Genomic DNA, 20,714 nt, shown 5'->3' on the forward strand with positions numbered 1-20,714 from the left:
TTTGAATATTTTAATGTGATCTTGTTGCCATGTCGTTCAAAATGATCAGAAAACGTTGGGACGTTTTTTTTTTTTTTCCCCCACTGAAGAATCGCTGCTCTGGAAAAAAAGAAAAAGGAAAACAACAACAAAACTCAAAATAAATGTTCAAATAAATAAAAGAAACAAACCAAACAAAATGTTCAGCAAAACGAAAGAAAATTTAATGGTTTAATAGTTATAATGAAACAATCAAAAATCAAAGAAACAAACAAAAGCAAACCTAAATTAACAAAGGCCATTAATTTTTCCTACAAATTTAAGATGAGCTCTCCTTTGTAAGTTATAGTGAAACAAAAATGTAGCTCTCTACAAAGAAAAGTAACTAAAACAAAAGAAAATAACTGAAAAGGAAACAAACAAAAAGAAAACAGGAGAACTGAACAGGGGGTTGATGTCAGCAAGCATCAGAGACGTCAGTACCGCTTCGAAAAAGATTTATCCAAAATATTAATTTACTAAATCACACTAGAAAAATCTTGATTTGTTAGATCTCTGGCTTTGGTCCGTTTTTAGTCTTATTTATTGTATTTTTATTTATTTATTTATTTTTTTAAACAAGACTCATGTAATACAACAAAGAATAAAATACACTTTTAGGGGTACCAAAGCAAAAAGGATGTTTGCTTCTAAGCTCCTCTTAGTTAAAATGTTGGTCAGAGGCTGAACTAATATTTTACGTTAGCATCAAAAAGGTCGGTAACCAGAGCAACTTCAAATAACTGGTTAAAAGTGCTTTGCTCTTTTACGCCAAACAGATCGGTTTTCGATTTATGACAATTTAAGGCATCCGTTTCTACGTGAACAGATCAGATTGTTTTTTTTTAGCTCTATATTAACCACTGAATTGTCTTTGCCTTAAACAACTCGCAGGTTTCCTGTTTAAATCATCTTTGCCCAGTAATGAGCCCTCTGTCGTCCTCATGCTTTCCTAAATGAGAATCATGCAACACATATAACATAACAGTATTTTAGCTTCAGAGAACAATTTCAAAAGTCTATCTGTGGGATTACGTCTTTACGCACTCAAAATAAACTGAAAGTGAGTGACAATAATAATAATACCCTCCAAAAAGAGTAGAATGATACTGGAAAAACAACAGAGACAAGAAAAAAAAATAGACACTGTTTTTAGACAAGTACAAAGGTGCAGAAGACCGAAATTCTCAGTTTACTCTGAATATGATTAAACCAAAAATATGCCAGCTTTTGGCATTTAAATTTACCTTTCTACGGAGAGAGAGAGAGAGAGAGAGAGAGAGAGAGAGAGAGAGAGAGAAGAAAAAAAAAAATCCTGACACAGCACGTTTACTGCACCCCTCTACACCCATTGTCCAAATCACTCTACTTGTGGCCCTTGCTAGTCTTAAAGGACACTTGCAGTATCTTATCTCCGAGCCGGTACCCGTTCAGGCTGGTGATGGCCATGGCCGCCTCCTCGTAGTTTGTCATGGTAACGAAGCCGAAGCCCTTGCACTTGTTGGTGTTGAAGTCACGGATCACCTTGACATTTGTGACTGCGCCGAAAGGGCCGAACATCTGCCACAGGATGCTCTCGTCTGCGTCCTGGCCCAGGTTGTAGATGAAGATGCACCAGCCGGAGGAGTTGTTCCCGGGAACGTTCACGCCTCCCATGCCCCCCATGTGGTCAACGCCCATAGGAGAAAACCTGGCAACCGCAAGGATTTGCATACACTTAGGAATACTCTGAGAATGGCTTACACTTTGTAACTTGACAATTGATTAATTAACTGGATTTTGTTTATTGGATCAATGGAAAGTAAGACAATTGTACATTGGAAGAAATATTAAAACTTTTCTGATAAGAAAAAAACTGAGATTTTTGCCATCCTATAAAAACAGTATGTGCAACTCTGAATGCTGCTTGCCCACCCATAAAACATGGTAGTGGCATCATCATGATGTGGGGTCAGAGTGGAAGGGAAAATACTTTTTAAAAAAAGTGTAAAATAGAGCCAAGACTGGATTACAACATTCAGTCTTAAGAGGCTCCATCAGACACTAAAATTTAATCTGTAGCTGCAGGTGAGGTAATCTCAACGTTAAAATGCATGCCACACTTTTCAGATCTTAAACAGCAAAATGTGTGATTTTATTTGATCACATAAAGTCACAATGAAACACTCAAATGTTAAGTTGTAATGTAATAACATATGGCTGCAGAACTTTATTCCAGCACTAGACTAGGCAATCTTTACCACATCAGTATGAATTTTATTTAAATATTTCCAATGTTTCTCACCTAAACCGCTGTGCCTGGTGGTGGAGCGGCCCCCCGAAGCGCCGCGACTGATTGTGGTAGAGCTGAGAGATGAGCTGTGTGTTCTTCACCTGGTTCGGGTTGGCCGCAAACTTCACCGTGATCGGCTCGGCGGCGCCAGGCGGTTTCTGGCCGTTCAGGCTCTTGACGGCTTCTTCGGCCTCGGCTCGCTTATCAAACCGGATAAAAGCCACGCCGCGGGACACACCTGGGAACAACGGAGCAAATCGTTACAGCATCAGAAGCACACTTCGGCGTGAAAAGGCCCGCGCTGTGGAGGCTTGGGCTTGTGGAAAAGAATAAATGTTTCCAAATTTTTGAGAAGCAAGGAAGTCATTCACCTGTCGTACCTGAAGCCTGATCAACAAGTACTCTGGAATTTATGATACGCCCGAAGCGGGAAAACATTTCTTCCACATCCTTCTGAGTCATGGCCTTGGGCAGACCGCTGATATACAAGTTTGCATCCTTTATTGTGTCAGAGCTGGGCCGTGCATATGAAACCTGGCAGAAGGAATAAATACTAAATCAGCCTAAATTTTGGGTGGGATATGAACGAAATTTAAAAGAAATTTACCAAAAGAGGCAAAATTTGACCAAAACACTTTGGCGATTATCTAAAGTGTTTTAAAATATTAACTTCACTAGAGATACGTAAAAAAAACAAACATATTATATCCGAAAAAAGAAATTAAAGTAACTTGATAAAAATAAGTTTTTTCTGCCTCTGATTTCCCATATTGTCGCTCAGACCAAAAATTACAGCACCATAATCAAAGAAATCCAACTTTTAAATAACTACAAAAAATAAATATGTTAAAACGTTAAAAAAATATACATAAAAAGGCCAGTCAAAATCAGACATGTCAGAAAGGGAAGCGAGTGAGTTGTGACGTCACAATCCCTTCGTCAGGCTGACATGTACTAGCTAGTTAGCGGACAGCACAGGAACCACAGGAGAGTGAAATGAAAATAACATCCTTGCTTTGAGAATTGTAGAACACCTTATTGCACGTTACCTTGATAGTTTTGGACTGTAGCCTTAGTCCATTCAGAGTACTGATAGCTCTTTCTGCATCACTAGGGTTAAGATAGTTAACAAATCCGTACCCTAAACTGTGGCCTAGAGAAAAAAAAAGGAAAACAATAAAATAAAACAAAAAAACGTTGTATAGTTCAAAATAATCTGCAAACAAATATCAAAAACCAAAACAAATCTTAAACATTGCATGGTGTGCAAAGCAAACAGACCGTCAAACGTTAAGAGAGAATTGGATTCCTTCCAATAGCAAAACTCTTACGGTGGGTCAAAAACTACAAGCAAATTAAGCAGGGAGTAAATCTGAAACAGTTTAAAAGAACAGAGAACAAGCAAGGAAAGAGAACCCAGGAAAGAGGTCGGGAACTAAACCTCACAAAGATAAGGTCATCTACAAAGAAAAGGTCCTAAACACTCAAAATAGAAATCTGACATAGCTAATTAGGACTTTTGGTCAAATAAAGTCTAAACCATTGACTATAAGAAGTGAGTGTAACCCATGTAACGTCATTGATTGGTTTGTCAGGTTTACGAGGTCGAGATTAGGCCTTTAGGAGTCACATGATGTCTTGTGGGCTTCCTTTGACAAATAAAAAGTTTTTGTTTTTGTTGTCAAGTCTACATACTCTATGGTTTATCCCTGGCTTGTTTGTTACATGTGTGTTTCTTCTTCACAGTTCTGCCTACCTGCCATTTTGTCTCGCACCAGCTTGGCCGACTCGACCTCTCCAATGCTGTTGAAGAGGCTTCGCAGCTCATCTTGAGTCATGCTCTGAGGCAGGTAGTTCACTATCAGGTTAGTCTTTGCATCCTTCGCCTCATCCCCTCCCATGTGATCTTCATAACCGTTCGACATCTCATACACGTCCTGCAAGTCAGCCAGTTGGCACCAAAAACAAACCATGATAAGCACACGGGGGTAGACAGAACGGGGAATTGAGAAATACATTATACGTGTATATTTTTTTTTCTGTATTGTGACAATATGCAGGTTTTAAGACAAAAGAACAGATCAATCACACACACAATTTAACACAAGAAATTGATATAAGTTGGTTTGAAAATGTATTCACTTCAAATAGAAATTTCCTTAAGAGAATATTTTTAAATGATATCAATCTGAAATAGACAAATAGCAAAGAGTTGAATGCTTTTGATCATTTATGCGACACTTACGATAATAACAATCTATGCTTGTGTAAATGTCAGTAAAACCTTTGTCTTAAAGATACATGCATGGCACCCTTACAATTTTTTATCTGCCTTGTTGCTCCTGATGATTGTATGATTTTGTATTAGGGAACAACATATATAAAACCTATCATCATCATCCAAGTCACTTTGTGCACAAAATGAAAAATCGCAAAAGGCCAGACGCATGGGAGTATATGTTGCTGTACTATAAGCAATTAAATTATTGATTTAATGTAACTTGTTTCAATATTTTTAATTGTATTCAACATAAAAATCTGACAATCAGTACAAAAAAAAAAAGAAAAAAAGAAATCAACTTCTTACTGTTTTTCTGAGTGAATTTAACCAAACTTTATTACTTTTATCCAGTCTTTATATTGACATCCCAATAAGAGGCAGGAAATAAACAGTGTTTTGTTTGGATAATACAAAAAGAACAAAGACGCATTGAAATGGGAAATGTGCTATACAAGTCACATTTGATTGATTGATTGAAATCAATTTTAATAAAGCATCTTTACATTGAATTACTCAGGCACTGAACTAGATTAAGTGGGTCTCTCTGTAGACACTTACCAAAGCAGACAAGAATTAAATAAATAAAATAAAATTTGTGCTGTACAAGGTGGAAAATGTTCAGTTTTCTGTAAAGTCACAGGAAGGAAGCGGTCCAACTCGAGATTACTTCGTGTTACCAGAATAGCTGTTCCTCTAGTCACAATGACAGCACAACACTGTTCCCATTTTTCTTTCTTTACTAAATCGGTCAAATATAGTTTGGAAAGTTTCTCTGGGATCTATAAAAAGCAAACAGCAGGACTGAAAGGGAATGGCAACAGATCAAAAAGTTCCTACTGCTTTTTTCTAAAATGATGTTTTCAAATTGGATTTCAAGTCAGCTGCTGCCAGCTGAATTAAAATCAAGTCTGAAATGGAAACTAATCTGAGTCAACCTGACTGAGGACCATTCAAACCACTAAGGGACTGTGATTGTGTATTCCAGTGAGCGAGACGCACAGCATGAAAGAAAGTCCTGTATCAAACCAGTGAAGGAGGGAGGAGCTGTGTGTGTGTGTGTGTGTGTGTGTGTGTGTGTGTGTGTGTGTGTGTGTGTGTGTGTGTGTGTGTGTGTGTGTGCGCGCGCTTCACATTTACCATAAAATAGACCCACTTTCACGAAATAAGTAGACGCAAAATTGCAAAAAGTCTCTGCTGGGTTAGAAATCAGCGACTGCAATTTGCACTTGACTTTTTTTTTAATATATATATTTCGCAAACAGGTTAAGGACTACTACACTGCTTGCAATGGGAGCAGGGGATTAATACTCACTTTAAAGTACTTATTGTGTCCTCGACGAACTGCCATGAAGACACTTCACTGCTCCTGAGGCTGAGCGAAAATAAGACAAAAGTCAGCCACAAAACATGTTGGGCTACACTAGAAAGGACAGCACACAACACGGAAAATATTCTGATAACTAGAAACCTGCTCATCGGTTATTGATTGAAAATAAAATGGTGGTTTTGAGAAGTTGTTCTACAACGACTAGTAAATGCAATAGTTCATTTCAATTAGACTCAACTGGAAATAACCAAAATCTTAATTGTGGAGCAATTCCTATCAATGTTTGAACATGATGTGGATTGTGAAGATGTGGCTTGTTTGGTAAAAGGATGGTAATGAAATAAGATGAAGAGTGAAAGGAAGCTAAAAAAATTAACTGAAAAGATCACAAACTCTGTAGGATGATTGTTAAGTCAAGGACTGAACGAGTCTCATTCATATAACCATTTTATGATGGGCCAAAGTAATGACACAACCAAGCAAGGTTCCCCCAGAAAACTTGCTAAGCCTGGTGGATGGGTGCTAGGGCAGTCATTCCTCAGGTGGGCCGGTGTGTTTTCGAGTTAAATTTTTTTTAAAAGTTGACAGGAAATTTGAAAATATCACTTGATAATCCCGTGGTATTGAAAGATTAACGCCTCAACACCAACTATAAAGTCTCAAAAAATTTAAACATTTTTAAAAAAGACTTAAATAAATAAGCAATGCTAAGCCTGCAGGGGGCACAAGTAAAGCCTGGTGGCCCGCCAGGCTTATAATACACTTGGGGAAACTCTGACCAAGGATTCATGTATTAATCTTTGCTTAAAAAAAAACAACAAAAAAACACTTCATTGAAGTAGAACGCCCTCCTTCATTTTTACTATAACATCATTGCAGTCACTGTGGTGCTGTGTAGTTGGGTTTTTCTAATTAAAGGCCAACTATTACACTCCAAAACCACTATGAAATAATATTTAAATCGAAGCCGTAAAAAACACAGAAAAGGCAAAGAAAAGTGAGTCCAAACAATCCACTGAAGGCTTTCTCAGTGTTCAGAATTAAACACGCCTTCAAAAACTTAACTGGACATGGATTTAGATGAACATGTGAAAGGTGTAACACTATGAGAGTTTTCAGCACTCTGAACATTTCAACAGTTACTGGTCATTTACTTCATCATAATTTCCTAATATAGTGCGGTCTTAATCAGAGGTTTTGTTTCATAAAAACCAATGATTAATAATTTATGATTAATGTCCATTAATTATCAAGCTACAACAAAATGGTTAAATACACAGCGACTAAAAGGTGTGTGTGCAGGTATTCGTAGGTTTGGTTAAATGAAGGCTGCTGGGTAGAAAAACGGGTAGAAATTCAAACAGAGACAATAATCATCCATTAATAAATCAAGTAAGATGCAATCTATAAACAAATTATGATCCGGGAATTAGGCTTACACAATATTAGAAAAGATTCAATATGTGATAATATCTAACAATATGGATTGCAATAAATTGGTGAAAAAGTAAATATCAACACCAATACAGACCCCAGGTATCAAGTCTTTCCAACTACTAGAAAAGGGATGCAATTACTTCCATCATAATAAGGCTTTCTTGAAAAAGTAGCTTTTTATTAGTTATTTCTTACTTGACCACCTTTAAAGTTCTGACGTGACGCAATAAGTGAGAGATAGATAATTAAGTACCTAGGTGTTTAAGATAACATTTATGGAAACGCAAAGTTTGTTGTGATACAGTGACAGATGTTTATTTCGTGCTACAGGTAGTGGTTTACAGAATAGGCCAACAATGTAAACATACCTAAACATATATGTGTAATTCGCTTTTTTTAAACATAACTGAACTTGAGGTTGCAAGTTTTGCTTACACAAAACTATATTTAAGTACAATTTTAAGAAATAAATTTAAAAAACACACTAAACAAAATCAACCACATATTCTGAAAATTTCCCCCCACCAAATACCTGCTAAACACCAAAAATAAACCTATTTGATACAAACCAACCTAGGCTACACAAGGTATATCATATGGCATATCTTACGGTGGATAACGCCAATATCTACCATAAGATTAGACTGTAGGCGATATAATGGTCTTACAATTGGAAAATATGTTAGATGGAAGTTTAAAAACCAAAATTCTGGAGGAAAAACACGCAGATTTATTGGAGCACTGGGCTTTGATAATATTACTATGCCAATTAATCGCATTATTCCAAAACAAACATTTATGCTAGATTTCCAAAACCAGTTCTGGTCCGACTTTAATGCAAAATTGAATTGGTTGTCTTAATAACTATGCCGTTGCCATGGTGTAAAGCAACATCCTTTAAGACCAACAGTTTCCAAACTGGCCAGTAGCAAGATGTGTTTTTTATTCTCTGCAACTTTACAAAAGCGCCAACAAACTAATGAATTTGCCGTTTTTATGTTCCTAGCCAATGCCGTTTTCTTCGACTCAGTAATGCGCAGAGGCCTGAGTAGCATTACAATGAATTACTGACTAGCATGCTAGTAAGCTGCATGCGTTCGTTCCCGCTCAGAAAGATAAAAGGCTTTGCAGTGAGATTACACTGAAACTAAAATAATTAGAATTTGTAATTTCAATTGCAATAATGACCACAAACACCGCAAATATTAGAGGAAACGTGTCTATCTGACAGAGATTTGCTAGGTTAACTCGAAGCACCGTATCCCCATTTTAGAGAGCGTGTTGTTAACGTTCGTCTGTCGCGGCGCCGAAACCCCAGCGGCCTGCTAACAGGCCTCGGATGCTAACACCGCTAGCCGTCGGCTACCTGGGCCCAAAAACCAGCATGGCGCTCACTCGCGTTTTATAACCTTTGCGAAACCCCAAACCTAGGAATAGACCAGTAACGCGTTTCCATAAAAATTAAAATGAACATTGCAAATTCTTACCAGCTGTATGGGGTACTTGCAGTTTGTACTCCCCGCTCCTATTTCTATTCCTTCTCGAGAACGTTCCCTTCAAGTCGGCCTCACGTCGAGAAGAATGAGAGGAAGGAGGACGTGACGACGCGACGCCTCTGCAGGACACACTCGGCATGGTCCTAACTTGGCCGGCCTCCAGAATCTCAAATCAAATCTAAACTAATTTAAAATCCCCACCAGAAAATTTGATTTTTTTTTATGTGTTCATTACAAATTACAAAAACAAAACAAAAAAACATTGCGAATATATTTACATCTACTGGAAACAGTTATAATGCTTGGAAAAATGAAACAATTAACAAACCCTGTTTTCTTTTGTAAAACGCTATAAAGAGTGCTGGGTATGAAGTACAACTTCATTTTCAGTTTTAAAAACGGTACAACTTTAAATAAATAAGTGAATAAAATGCATCCTATAGCACTTCAATGGTGGGTGGATGACAGTGTGCATTATGCAAAAATAGACATCTATAAACAACAAGAGCACAAAGTGGACACAGTGCAACAAAAAGCTAATTAGGTTTGTTCGGTTATATTTATTCATCATTCACAAGTCAAATATCAGCATTAGGTCATTTAAAAAAAACACATACATTTACCCAGACCCAAACAATGGATCCACAGCAAGATAATTAATCTTTTTGATGTAAAATGATCCATGTGATTTTGATTGCAATAATATTTAATTCCTGAAACAGTGGTGAGACCACTACTGTTTGGCAGTTTAATTTTCCTTTAGAGAAGGATGCATTTTTGAATTGAATTGAAAATTTATTTCATATTTGTCTAGGTGTTACTCAGTGCTTGATATTTAAAACGTTCTTCCATTGTTATCATCTGTGCCGTCATGTAAAGCAAAACCACCTGCATAATAGAAAAAGGGAAAGCAAGGTTTAGTTATCTGCCCAAATATAAATCATTACAGAAAATAAAAACTATAACGAAATAATAAGGGGTAAATTGCACTATGCCTCAGGGTTGTTCCCGAAAGAGAAAATGAAATTCTTCGGGTGTTCTTTTTGTGATCCTGCATGTCTCCTACTTTTTGTTTGGCGTGTTTTTAATCATCAAAGTTTGCAGTTGTATAATAATTCCACATTGAAAAAAAAGCATCATATAAACCCTAAAAGTTCATGATGAGTGCAAATGTTATCCTTGCACACACTAAGATGTATCAGAAGGTGATGTAAATATCAGAGGCTAGGTAGATGACGCCATTACATACTTGAGTTTATTACCAAAGATACAACTGTTCTTTCACCTTCAGACACTATACAGGTAATAAACTGACATCATCTTGTGGAAACTCTTTTGTCACTTGAGATGCAGTTAGATGATAAAAAAAAAAACATCACGGTCAAAGTCTTTTCTCCCTTACAGATTTCTTTTCTCTTGCACATGTGAATGTTTGAGCTTCACCCATTTTGAAATCAAAGATAGACAGATTGAACAAAAAGAAAATTTCGGACGATGATTCCTTTAATTGGGCTGCACAGTGGCACAGTTGGTAGAGCTGTTGCCTTGCAGCAAGAAGGTTCTGGGTTCGATTCCCGGCCCCGGTCTTTCTGCATGGAGTTTGCATGTTCTCCCTGTGCATGCGTGGGTTTTCTCCAGGTACTTTGGTTTCCTCCCACAGTCCAAAAACATGACTGTCAGGTTAATTGGTCTGTCTAAATTGCCCCTAGGTGTGAGTGTGTGTGTGCATGGTTGTTTGTCCTGTGTGTTTCTGTGTTGCCCTGCAACAGACTGGTGACCTGTCCAGGGTGACCCCGCCTCTCGCCCAGAATGTTAGCTGGAGATGGGCACCAGCACCCCACCAAGGGACAAGGGTGTAAGAAGATGGATGGATGGATTCCTTTAATTAGGGAAGAAAAAAACTATTTGAACCAAAATTGCCCTATATGTAAAAATATAATTGCTTTACTTGTTAAATCATGAATTTTTGGATCAAGCTACACCCCAGGCCTCATTATACTACCTGACATGTAAAAACGAACAAGCCTCTTTCTTATAATCTGTCTGACAACATGAAGTAGGCAGAAACCTCTCAAAATATTACATCAAGCCTCAATAGAAGACATCTGAGAATAGGTGAGAAACAAAGTCTTTGACCTTCTTAAATCTGAAACTGCTGAAACATCAGCGAGTCCACTTCTGAATAACTTAAAAAAAAAAAAAAAAGCAACAAAAACTGAAGGTTTTTGAGGAGTTTACTCAAACTCTGGACACAAATATGATTGAGAGCCTGTGATATGAGCATAAACAAGCTGTTCATGCTTAAGAATCCTTCTGTCATGACTGAATTAAAATCATCCTGCAAAGGACAGCGTGCCACAACTCATCCACGGTGATGTAAGAGACTCATTTACAGATTGTCAGTACGTATATATGTCAAATTACATACACAGATAAAAGCTTAAAGACTGTTATTAAATGCTTTGCACACACCTCAGTCAGAAACCCCAGGAGGGACGTCCACATGATAAACCTTAGGATGAACTGAAAAGCCATCTCCAGCTTCACCTGACAACCCTGGGAAAAAGAAAAAAGACACATTCAGTACGAAAGTTATATAAATACAAGTGAGAAAGTGGCTTTTATGGCCTGCATGATTGATGCAGTTTTATCTACCTGATGGTAAAGCTGCCATGGCTGGTACAGACTGCCTTTACATAAGAGGAACGTGGTGTTGCAGCAGCTGCGAGGAACCGCATCTCCACCGGTTTTATTGAGCCAAGAGCTGTCCAGCCAGTCAGTGTAGTTTCTGACCCCGCAACAGTGGAGCTGATGTAAATCAGTTCATTAAGTTAGAAACTTTTCAATAAAGGTTGTGATTATGATGGCTCCCTTTGCTGATGGCTGGAATGGTGCTATTATGTTTGTGAACAGAAAATTTTTTAAAATCCTAATCCAACGTTAGGGAAGCATAATGGATTTTACTTCTTTTTTTCTGACAACTTAAGAGCCTCACCTCCTCTTGAGTTATATCAACAATCCGAGAGTTTCTGTCCTGACTGCTGCCTGTGTATTTCTGAAACACCTCGTTGAGAGACGCTGTGTCGGAATCCAACTAAACAAGAGAACAATTGAGCTAGCACCTTCAGGTCAAGACGCGTCAAAAAGGACGAACATTTGTGCAGGTGGAGTACCTTTCTGGACTGGACGTAGGCCAGCGCAGAGGCCGTGCTTCCCACGCAAAATATCACAACCAGCAGATAAACAAACTGGAGAAGAAAATGTCTCAGTACGACGCAGACATGCATTTACCCACGGTGGCGGGGATAAACCTCACCAGTCCTTGCAGACAGCGGGAGTCTCTGAGGCTCAGCCACGTACCGAGGAAGCCGGTGAAGAGCAAGAACGCTGCGCTGCAGATCGTGAAGACTACCGGGAGGAGGATGTAGGTCTGAGAAAAAAACAAGCTGTAGTGTCTGTACTTCATCAGGAGCGAGACGCCACTCATGGCCATAACCATCCCCACAACCTTGCAAAGGAAAAAAAAAAGAAGAATGTTGTATCATAATTAAATGTTTTGGGGGATATCTTTACAAGCTATAAGCTCTTCCAGTTGTTTCCATACACGACCAGTTTTCATGCTGTAGATTGAGTGAAATGTTGACGTCTATATAGTCCCATAAAATCTCTTTTGTTGGGAAACAAGGCAGTCACTAAAATTTGCATTTCAACATTTGCTTCTTTTGATCCTATGCTTTCTAATGCTTAAAGTTTTGTAATTTCAAGTTTTCTCTTTCATTTCCTGTAAAGCACTTTGGATTACCTTATCCAGTAAAAATAAGCTTTCTCCAACATTCACAAACATAATATTAAATTGTTAATTGTTAACCTTTTAATATTTTTATCACATTATGACCATGAACTTATTATGAATCTGATTAAGATACATTAGGTAGACAGAGTGGTGCTTTGTTATCAAATAGAAGAAAAGAAATGTCTTCAAAATCTCTTACCAAAACAAAAAATCTGATAAAGTGAGGTGTGAGATTTTATCCAACCCCCATTACTCTGACGACTTCAAGCAGAAATGATTGGAATCAGTAATTTAACCAAATTGTTATTTATCTTCGTTAGGATCCTGAGTTGTTTTGAGGTTTATCATTCAGTCTTCCTTAGACTTTTCCTTTGATTAGACCAGCCTTGTTTCTGTTTTACTTTGTCAGTCTTTTGTGATTTTAGATTGTTTATTTTTTGTGCTTTAGTTTAACTATGTTCCCTAAAGCTACTCATTCTTTAGTGTTACATTTATTTCCCAGACCCCTCTCCCTCGCCCGCTGTGTCACTTTCTCTGTCTCTCTCCTCACACCTGCAGTCATTTAGCCAATCAGTCCAGGTCCATCGTTGCACATTCACTTTCCCAGAACTTAAACACCTCTTCTCCTCTCACTCTTTGCTGGTCCATCCTGTTATACCCTCTTATTTTACCCATCTCCTCCCTGTTTGCTTTTTCCTTGGATTTTTGTTCTGCTCTGGCTCTCTGTGTTGTTTTTGTAAGTTTTTCATCATTTTTCTCATTAAGATATAAAATCTATTCGCCGCCTCTGCCTCTCTGCATTTGCGTCCACCTTCAAACACGCATATCATGGCGGTCTTAATATAAATACATCTGTCCTTTGAAGGCTTCCCAGATTTTTCACAGCAACACGAGTGAACAAACGCCATCATGAACACGGGCTACAGCAGAGTTAGGTTTTAAGACGAAACATTAAACTTTGAGCATCTAATGAGTTACTCATCGCACAAAGCAGAGAGAGAGCCTGGTACAACAGCAAACCAAACAACATAAAGTGACAAGACGGGCAAGGAGAACATTAAGAGAAGCAATCAAATCAGTCAAGTTTATTTGTGTAGCACATTTCAGCAACAAGGCAGTTCAAAGTGCTTTGCATCATAAAAACAGAAAAATACAAAGCCATAAAAGATCAGTAAACCAGTAAATGTTACATTTTGTCAAGTGCCATCGTAACACATCAACATGTAGGTCAGTGTTTCAGTTTTAATGATTCAAAAGCAAATCTAAACAGGTGATCAAAATGCAAAAAGCTCAGATCAGTTGAGAGGACTGGTGGGGCATTCCCCAAATCTGAGTTTTGGATATTGAAATACGAGTTTAATAGAATGCCTCAAGCCAGCGTGACTCAGCGCGAGCTGAGACATCAGTCTCAGCTCGCGCTTTCCCTGTGAAGGTTCACAGGGAAAGATGTGCTACTGCAACTGACAGGAAGGGTGGCTCCAGAATTATCTCAGGAGGACTGAATACAAATACAAACTGCTTTTTCCCCCAGATTTTTATTTGCAGAATTTTTTTAACATGTACAAATGAAACCAGACACTTACCTAGACTCTCTGAAATATAACAATGTTTTTGCCTGGTTGTATTTGTCCATTAGGGTTAACTTTATTATTTTCATTTAATAAAGAAATATTTTAGCAAAAAGAAAGAAAAATCACCACCTCTATTTTTGCCAAAAGATGACTTGGGGGAAAAAAATAAATAAATAACACTTATAGCAAAAATCACTTAGGTCGTTGTCTTAGGAATGTTAAGATGTTTAATTCAGTAAAAGGAAATATTTTCAACGTGGCAATTTTGCCCAAGTGGCAAAAAGTTTGCAGACCACTGGTTTTTAGTCTGATTTCATGTGAGACAATGAGGAAAGTAAAATATCACATCTCCTTCATAACAGTTTTCTTACACTGCACTTCTTTGTGTCACTATCACATAAAATCCCAATAAAAAGCGTGTAGGTTTGTGGATGTAACATCATTGCTTTTTTGTTGATGTTGAAAACAGGGCAGACTCAATGTGAATGTATCCTTCCCACATGAACTGAAACCGTGTATAAACAGTTCACCCCACGTTGCGCTCACATGATGCGTCACATGACAAAAGAGTCAAGCGAGAAAGCTGTGAGTGCATTAAGCGAGTATAAATAGTAAGAACCAAAGAAGTGAGTCTCTATTATTTCGTGTTTAGTTTCACTATAGGAACAAATAGCTGGAGAAAAGGAAATCAGTGAAATGATAGCTGAAAGTATAAAGGCAGGGGTAGTAGGTAATACCTTTAAGCAAGAAAGACTGAAAAGAGAACATCTTACCCACAGAAGTTGACACATCAGCTGAAATATTGTTTTAAGCCGGCTTCCTCTCCAATCACACATTTTGAATCTCTCTGGTCACCGACCATCGATAGACGTGACCTGCCGATGTGAGGATGACAGGAAGATAACTACAGCACAGAGAAAACACTTGCTACTGAGAGGGAGTGGACACTTTGATGGTGCTGTCAATCCGTGGAAACTTCCTTTCCTGCAACTAATAAAATAAAAAAAAATCCTTCCCCTGAAATGCGGAAAACTCCGCCTGGTTTAATTTAAACCCAGCCCATCAGCTTGGGCATTAGTTTTTCCAGAGTTAATAAAAGAGGTGAAGTCAGTTCACTGACAGGTGACGCTTCCGGTTTGTTCACGTTCATATGAAAAATGGAAATGGTTTCCTCTCTTTTTTTCCTTCTTCTTTTTTGCACTTTTATAATTTCCCTGAACATGATACCATTGACTCCACTGTTTAACCAATAGCGCCCTCTTGAGGAATAAGTGAACAATAATAACAAAAGAGGGCTGCACAGTGCTCAGCTGGTTGCACTGTTGGGTTGCAGCAGGAAGGGCCTGGGCTCAGTTCCCAGCCCGGGGTATGGAATGCATGGAGTTTGCATGTTCTCCCTGTGGATGGTTCTCTCCCACAGTCCAAAAAAGAAAAAAGAAAAGAAAAAGAAAAATACTGTTAGGTCACACCTAAATTCTCCCTAGATGTGAGTGTGTCTGTGCATCGTTGTTTGTTCTGTCTGTCTCTGTGTTCCCCTGCGATGGACTGGCGACCTGTCCAGGGTGTACCCCGTCTCTCGCCCGTTGTCTGCTAGAGAAAGGAACCAGCGCGCCCTGCAACAACAGTAGGGAGAAGCGTGTACGATAATGAATGGATGACAAAGAGACAAATTAATGCCTTATATGTTTGCTGACCTAAAGAATTGAGAGAGCCTTAGAGAAACACTGCAGTGGTTAAAATTGTTCCTGTGTTGTTCTAATTGATGCTTGATAAATGATCAAAGCTCTAAAATAATGAGGTGCGGAGGTTTGTATCAGAGTCTGTTCCTCCTCAGCAGCTGCAGTCAGTTTCTGCTCTTACAGCTCAGAGTGTCTGCAGTTTGAATGAGGGAGGTTTTTGTACAGCTACTAATCCCTGTGTGAACACAAAGGCACCATTTACTACATAGAGACTCTGACAGTAATAAACTGCTGCATCTTCAGCCTCAACTCCACTGATGGTCAAAGTGAAGTCAGAGCCGCTTCCACTGCCACTAAACCGAGCTGGAGTTCCTGAATGAAGACTATCCACCTCCTATATGAGAAGCTTTGGAGGTTGTCCTGGTTTTTGCTGATACCATGTGCATAAAATCTCCATTGAAAACATCCTGATTTGTTGTACATCTGATAGTGACAGTGGAGACGGTTACACCAGAATTTGTGTTACATTATTGCAACAACATATCTAAGCTGAAAAATGATGTTTGCTTCAGGAATATAAACGGTTCAGATCTCAGAACATGTTAATTTTTTATATTTTCTAACAATAAAATGTATTGCTAAACTCAGTACATTTTAGATATTCTAGTTTAAAATCAAACCTAAATTTTACTTGAAATCTTAATTATTATTACAGTCTTTTTATTATTAGGTAATTTGCATTTCTCACTTTAAAACAGGGTTGTGGTCATTTATTGATGATGATGTTCTGATTTCATCAGGGAGATGATGTTTTATGTTTAGACAATTTTTTATAATTATCACCATTTTCTTATTTGACAACCTCAAGTGAAAATCTAAAAATCACCCTTAATCACTACATTAAATCATCATTGTCTGATATTTTTATAGGCCATCCTGCTGCATATTTTCATCTGATTATTATTAACTATTGTATGGATAGGAACGTTTGTTTGCTCATTTGAACAATAAAGTTTCAAATAAATGTTTTAGTTTGCTTTCATTCATGAATACTTGGTGGATTTTTGCTTGAAGGTCTTTAAGTCTCCATGAAATACCAAAAAACTGAAAACATACTAATTAACATAATACTCCGAGATTCAATAAAAACATTATTTATTGAAGTAACAGTTGTTTATTTTTTTTATTTGTTTTAAACATCGTGTTTAGTTCTGAGTTTTTAAAGAAAATTAAACTGTTTCATCTAAAGTATAAAAATAAAGAAGTTATTTAGTTATTTTTGAGCAGATTTTATTAATGAAATGTTAAGATGTTATCTTGTGTTTCATTTGAGTGGTCAGGTTAATTCAGACATTTGAAGGGATTTAACATATTTATTTCAGTTATTGTGTTGATTTTGTAATTTTATTATGTTACATTGTTTGACTTACTTCCATTGGTGCCTTTCTCTTTTTCTATTTGAGATTAATTCATTTGAAAAATGGAGAGCTTACAGAATATAAATGAACACAAGGTACTCATAAATATGGCCAAAGTTAACATAAAGCTAATTAACTTCTGCAACATGGCAGCAACATGTGTTAATTATTAAGTTTAAAACCATGTGGTTATTAAATGAGGTGCAGTGGTCTGTATCAGAGTCTGTTCCTCCTCAGCAGCTGCAGTCAGTTTCTGTGTGTCTGCAGTTTGAATGAGGGAGGTTTTTGTACGGCTACTAATCACTGTGTGAACACAAAGGCACTATTTACTTCATGGACACTCTGACAGTAATAAACTGCTGCATCTTCAGCCTCAACTCCACTGATGGTCAAAGTGAAGTCAGAGCCGCTTCCACTGCCACTAAACCGAGTTGGAGTTCCTGATTCAAGAGTATCCACCCAATATATGAGGAGCTTTGGAGGCTGTCCTGGTTTCTGCTGATACCAGGACATACATTCAAAAAAGTCCGTTGTGTAAACATCCTGATTTGTTGTACACCTGATAGTGACAGTGGATCCTGGTGGAACCGTCTCCACTGCAGGTTGAGTCACAGTGATCTGAGCTCTGCATCCTGCAGACAAAAACAAATCCTTCATTTGTCAGCAGAAAGAAAGGAGAGAAAAGGCAGAACATCATGTTAGAAATGTTGCTGAGTGAATGAACCTGTAAAGCAGCAGCAGCAGGTCAGCGTCCAGATGAGGATGGTGATGAGGGTCATGGTGCTTGTTGCTTCTGCTGGCTTGACTGACAGATCTGAGTCCTGCAGTGTTGAACTCACAGGACTATAAACCTTCTCAGTTCACTGGAGGATCAGCTGACCATGCAAAGCCTCCACTCTATGGAAATCATCTCTCTGCTCTCAGCACCAGACAAACAGAGACACTGAACCAACATTAATAGATACTGGATTTAAACTCTCATCATCTTATTGGAAGAGAAGAAAATAAAAATAAACAACATGAAGGATTTTCACTTCTTGGATTAAATTTAATTTCTCTTGGATATACAAGGATAATTGCAATATTCTTCTAAAACTCATAGGTAAATATATAATATATCAATGTAAGTTGATATTTTTAAAAATGGCTTTTGCATTGAAAAATGGTTTTAGCAATTAAATATAATAGAAGCTGAATTGTTGTTGCACAGGATGGGAAGAAACTTTTGACTCTCATTGGTGATTAACAAAAAATCTTCTCCTAAATTATGAAACAATTTAGAGCTGAATTAATGTTGGATGATTTGCAGATTAAATCCATTTTAAACTGGGATTTTTAATCACGTTAAAAACATAATTTCAGCAGCTAGATGTCTCCTGTCAGTGCAGGAGGTTTTTGTACGGCCTCTCAATGAGTTTGTATCACTGTGGTGGACTTTTGGTGGAGGAACCAAACTCATCGTTGACTGTAAGTACCAGAAAGTTTTTCTTTGTCAGAAAAATAGCAGAATAATTTTTTTTTAACTTTACTCATTCATTTTCCAGCAAAGTTTGTTCATTTTATTTGATTTAAAACTGTAAATGTGGATGTTTATGACTGAGCTTTTCAGAAGTTTGTGTCGTTCCACAACTGTGAAAAGTCTAAAACAAACAACCAGTAAAACTTATCAAGAGAAACAATAAAATGTACAGTTCAAAGTTATTTTATCAATGCTTTGGATAACTTAAGTTTTAATTTTTCTAACATCAAAACTAACATTTTTCTTCTTTTCACAGTTTCTTGTCTTTTCTGGGTCATTTGTACCTGTTAATTAAMCATGTTTGTGATAATTTCTTCATTTTCAAACTTTAACCTGAATTGGTGTCAAACTGCACTAATATTTAGAGAGTAAACTCAGAGCAGCTTTGTGTTCATGGTTCATTTGTTTTCCATGTAGTTTAAAGGAAGCGAAAGAAACAGATGTCGACGTTTGAACTGTTTCCACTTGAATGTTTGGTCTCTCAGTTTAACCATGAGCAAATCATCTCAGCGATTGGTTATTCAGTCTGGTGTGATGAAGATGTGATGAGTAGTGATGAAGAGTGAAGCTCTAAGGCGTCTTCAGCAGCCTTGGTTCTCATGGCTGCRTCTTTTCTCCCCCTCTCTCCTCCAGTGGGTGTGTTTCAGCCCACCCTGACCGTCCTCCCCCCCTCCAAAGAGCAGCAGCAGCAGAGCAGTGTCACACTGGTGTGTCTGGCCAGCGGGGGCTTCCCCTCCACCTGGAGGCTGGGCTGGAAGGTGGGGGGCAGCAGCAGGTCCTCAGGGGTGTCCAGCAGCCTGGAGGTGCTGGGGGGGGACGGCCGCTACAGCTGGAGCAGCACCCTGAGCCTCCCTGCMGACCAGTGGAGGAAGGCGGGCTCAGTGAGCTGTGAGGCCAATCAGAGTGGACAGAGTCCTGTCACTCAAACCCTGGAGCCTGACCGYTGCTCAGAGTAGAGCTGCAGCTTCATGGCTGGAACCATCATGGTGTCATGTTTTATTCACAAACATTACTTTTCATGCTTCATTCGTCTTCCTTATGTTCTCTCATGTAACTTGGAGTAAATGGATTGTTTCAATAAAAGTGCAGATTTATGTCAATCAYTGTCTTTGTGTTTATTGTTGTGTTTCAACGTTCATGTTCTTGATCAAACGTCGTCTCATCTTCATTTCTTTAAAGTTTATTAAACATTTTAGAAACCTGCACATGTAAAAGCCTTTAGATAAAAACTGAAGACTCTTTAGTTTTTGTGAGGCAAAACATCAGAAAACATAATAATTCATATTTATCAAACTAATTTCAACATCTGTGTTTATTAATTAATCTATAGTTGGTGATTTCAGCCTCAGATATTTGGTGGTTTTACTTGGTAACTTCTGTGATGTGTTCACTGAACCAGTTCTCATMATTTCTCTGCACCTGCAGCCTTCAGTCASACTGAAGGAGGTTTTTGTACGACTATAAATCACTGTGTTAACGCATCAGCACTATGGACACCCATACAGTAATAATCTCCAGCATCTTCAGCCTGAAAACCACTGATGGTTAAAGTGTAATYAGAACCAGATCTACTGSCGCTGAATCTAGATGGAGTTCCKGAGAACAAATTTGAAACTCTGTATATCAGAAGTTTAGGAGGCTGTCCAGGTTTCTGCAGGTACCAACTGAGATCAGRACCAATATTTGAACTTCCTGTGGCGCTGATGGTCACAGTCGCTCCAACACTGACTGACTTTGATGGTTCAGACTGAGTCAGAAAATTATTGGCAGATGATGCTGAAAAGAGAAATGAGCAAYGTTAAAGGAAAACAATAATAAGTACGAGTTCAAACAAAACTTGATAGCTACATTTAAAAGTCAGTCTGACCCTGAGTGAGAAAACCCAACACAACCATCAGAGCTA

The 20,714-nt window shown here is 38.0% G+C and overlaps 2 protein-coding genes and 3 gene segments (V, D, J or C); 2 read left to right on the plus strand and 3 right to left on the minus strand.

The window, feature by feature from the left end:
• The window catches only part of LOC103458437 (Ig kappa chain V-III region MOPC 63-like), a 35,779-nt gene extending 17,391 nt beyond the window's left edge, over positions 1-18,388 (minus strand). Inside the window, 2 exon segments of the V gene segment in view lie at positions 17,603-17,924; positions 18,017-18,388. Coding sequence covers positions 17,603-17,924; positions 18,017-18,071 — 377 coding nt within the window.
• Positions 1-20,714, plus strand: part of LOC103458438 (Ig kappa chain V-III region MOPC 63-like) — a 39,761-nt gene that overhangs the window by 15,586 nt on the left and 3,461 nt on the right. Inside the window, 1 exon segment of the V gene segment in view lies at positions 18,726-18,759. Within this exon segment, the coding sequence occupies positions 18,726-18,759 (34 nt within the window).
• On the minus strand, positions 182-8,949 carry elavl1a (ELAV like RNA binding protein 1a). Of its 4 annotated transcripts, none has more exons than XM_008399250.2 (7): positions 8,823-8,949; positions 5,884-5,943; positions 4,047-4,227; positions 3,340-3,443; positions 2,671-2,824; positions 2,303-2,528; positions 182-1,708 (listed from the first exon to the last, which is right to left on the minus strand). In XM_008399250.2, the coding sequence occupies exons 2-7, from the start codon at positions 5,917-5,919 to the stop codon at positions 1,384-1,386; spliced, it is 1,026 nt and encodes a 341-aa protein (XP_008397472.1). In that variant the 5' UTR covers positions 5,920-5,943; positions 8,823-8,949; the 3' UTR covers positions 182-1,383. The 4 variants fall into 4 exon arrangements, with proteins under 4 accessions (XP_008397472.1, XP_008397471.1, XP_008397469.1 ...); XM_008399249.2 differs by having other exon boundaries at positions 2,662-2,824; XM_008399247.2 differs by having other exon boundaries at positions 4,047-4,239; positions 8,823-8,948.
• tspan37 (tetraspanin 37) lies at positions 9,349-15,330 on the minus strand. The gene is made up of 7 exons (XM_008399252.2): positions 14,969-15,330; positions 12,148-12,339; positions 12,005-12,079; positions 11,827-11,925; positions 11,487-11,639; positions 11,304-11,387; positions 9,349-9,719 (listed from the first exon to the last, which is right to left on the minus strand). Exons 1-7 carry the CDS (start codon positions 15,029-15,031, stop codon positions 9,642-9,644), a joined length of 744 nt encoding a protein of 247 aa, XP_008397474.1. The 5' UTR covers positions 15,032-15,330; the 3' UTR covers positions 9,349-9,641.
• LOC108165830 (Ig lambda-6 chain C region-like) lies at positions 19,091-19,895 on the plus strand. The segment is given in 1 exon segment: positions 19,091-19,895. A coding segment is annotated over 1 exon segment (357 nt).

Source organism: Poecilia reticulata, linkage group LG22 (genome assembly GCF_000633615.1).
Source record: "Poecilia reticulata strain Guanapo linkage group LG22, Guppy_female_1.0+MT, whole genome shotgun sequence".
Classification (NCBI taxonomy): Eukaryota; Metazoa; Chordata; class Actinopteri; order Cyprinodontiformes; family Poeciliidae; genus Poecilia; species Poecilia reticulata.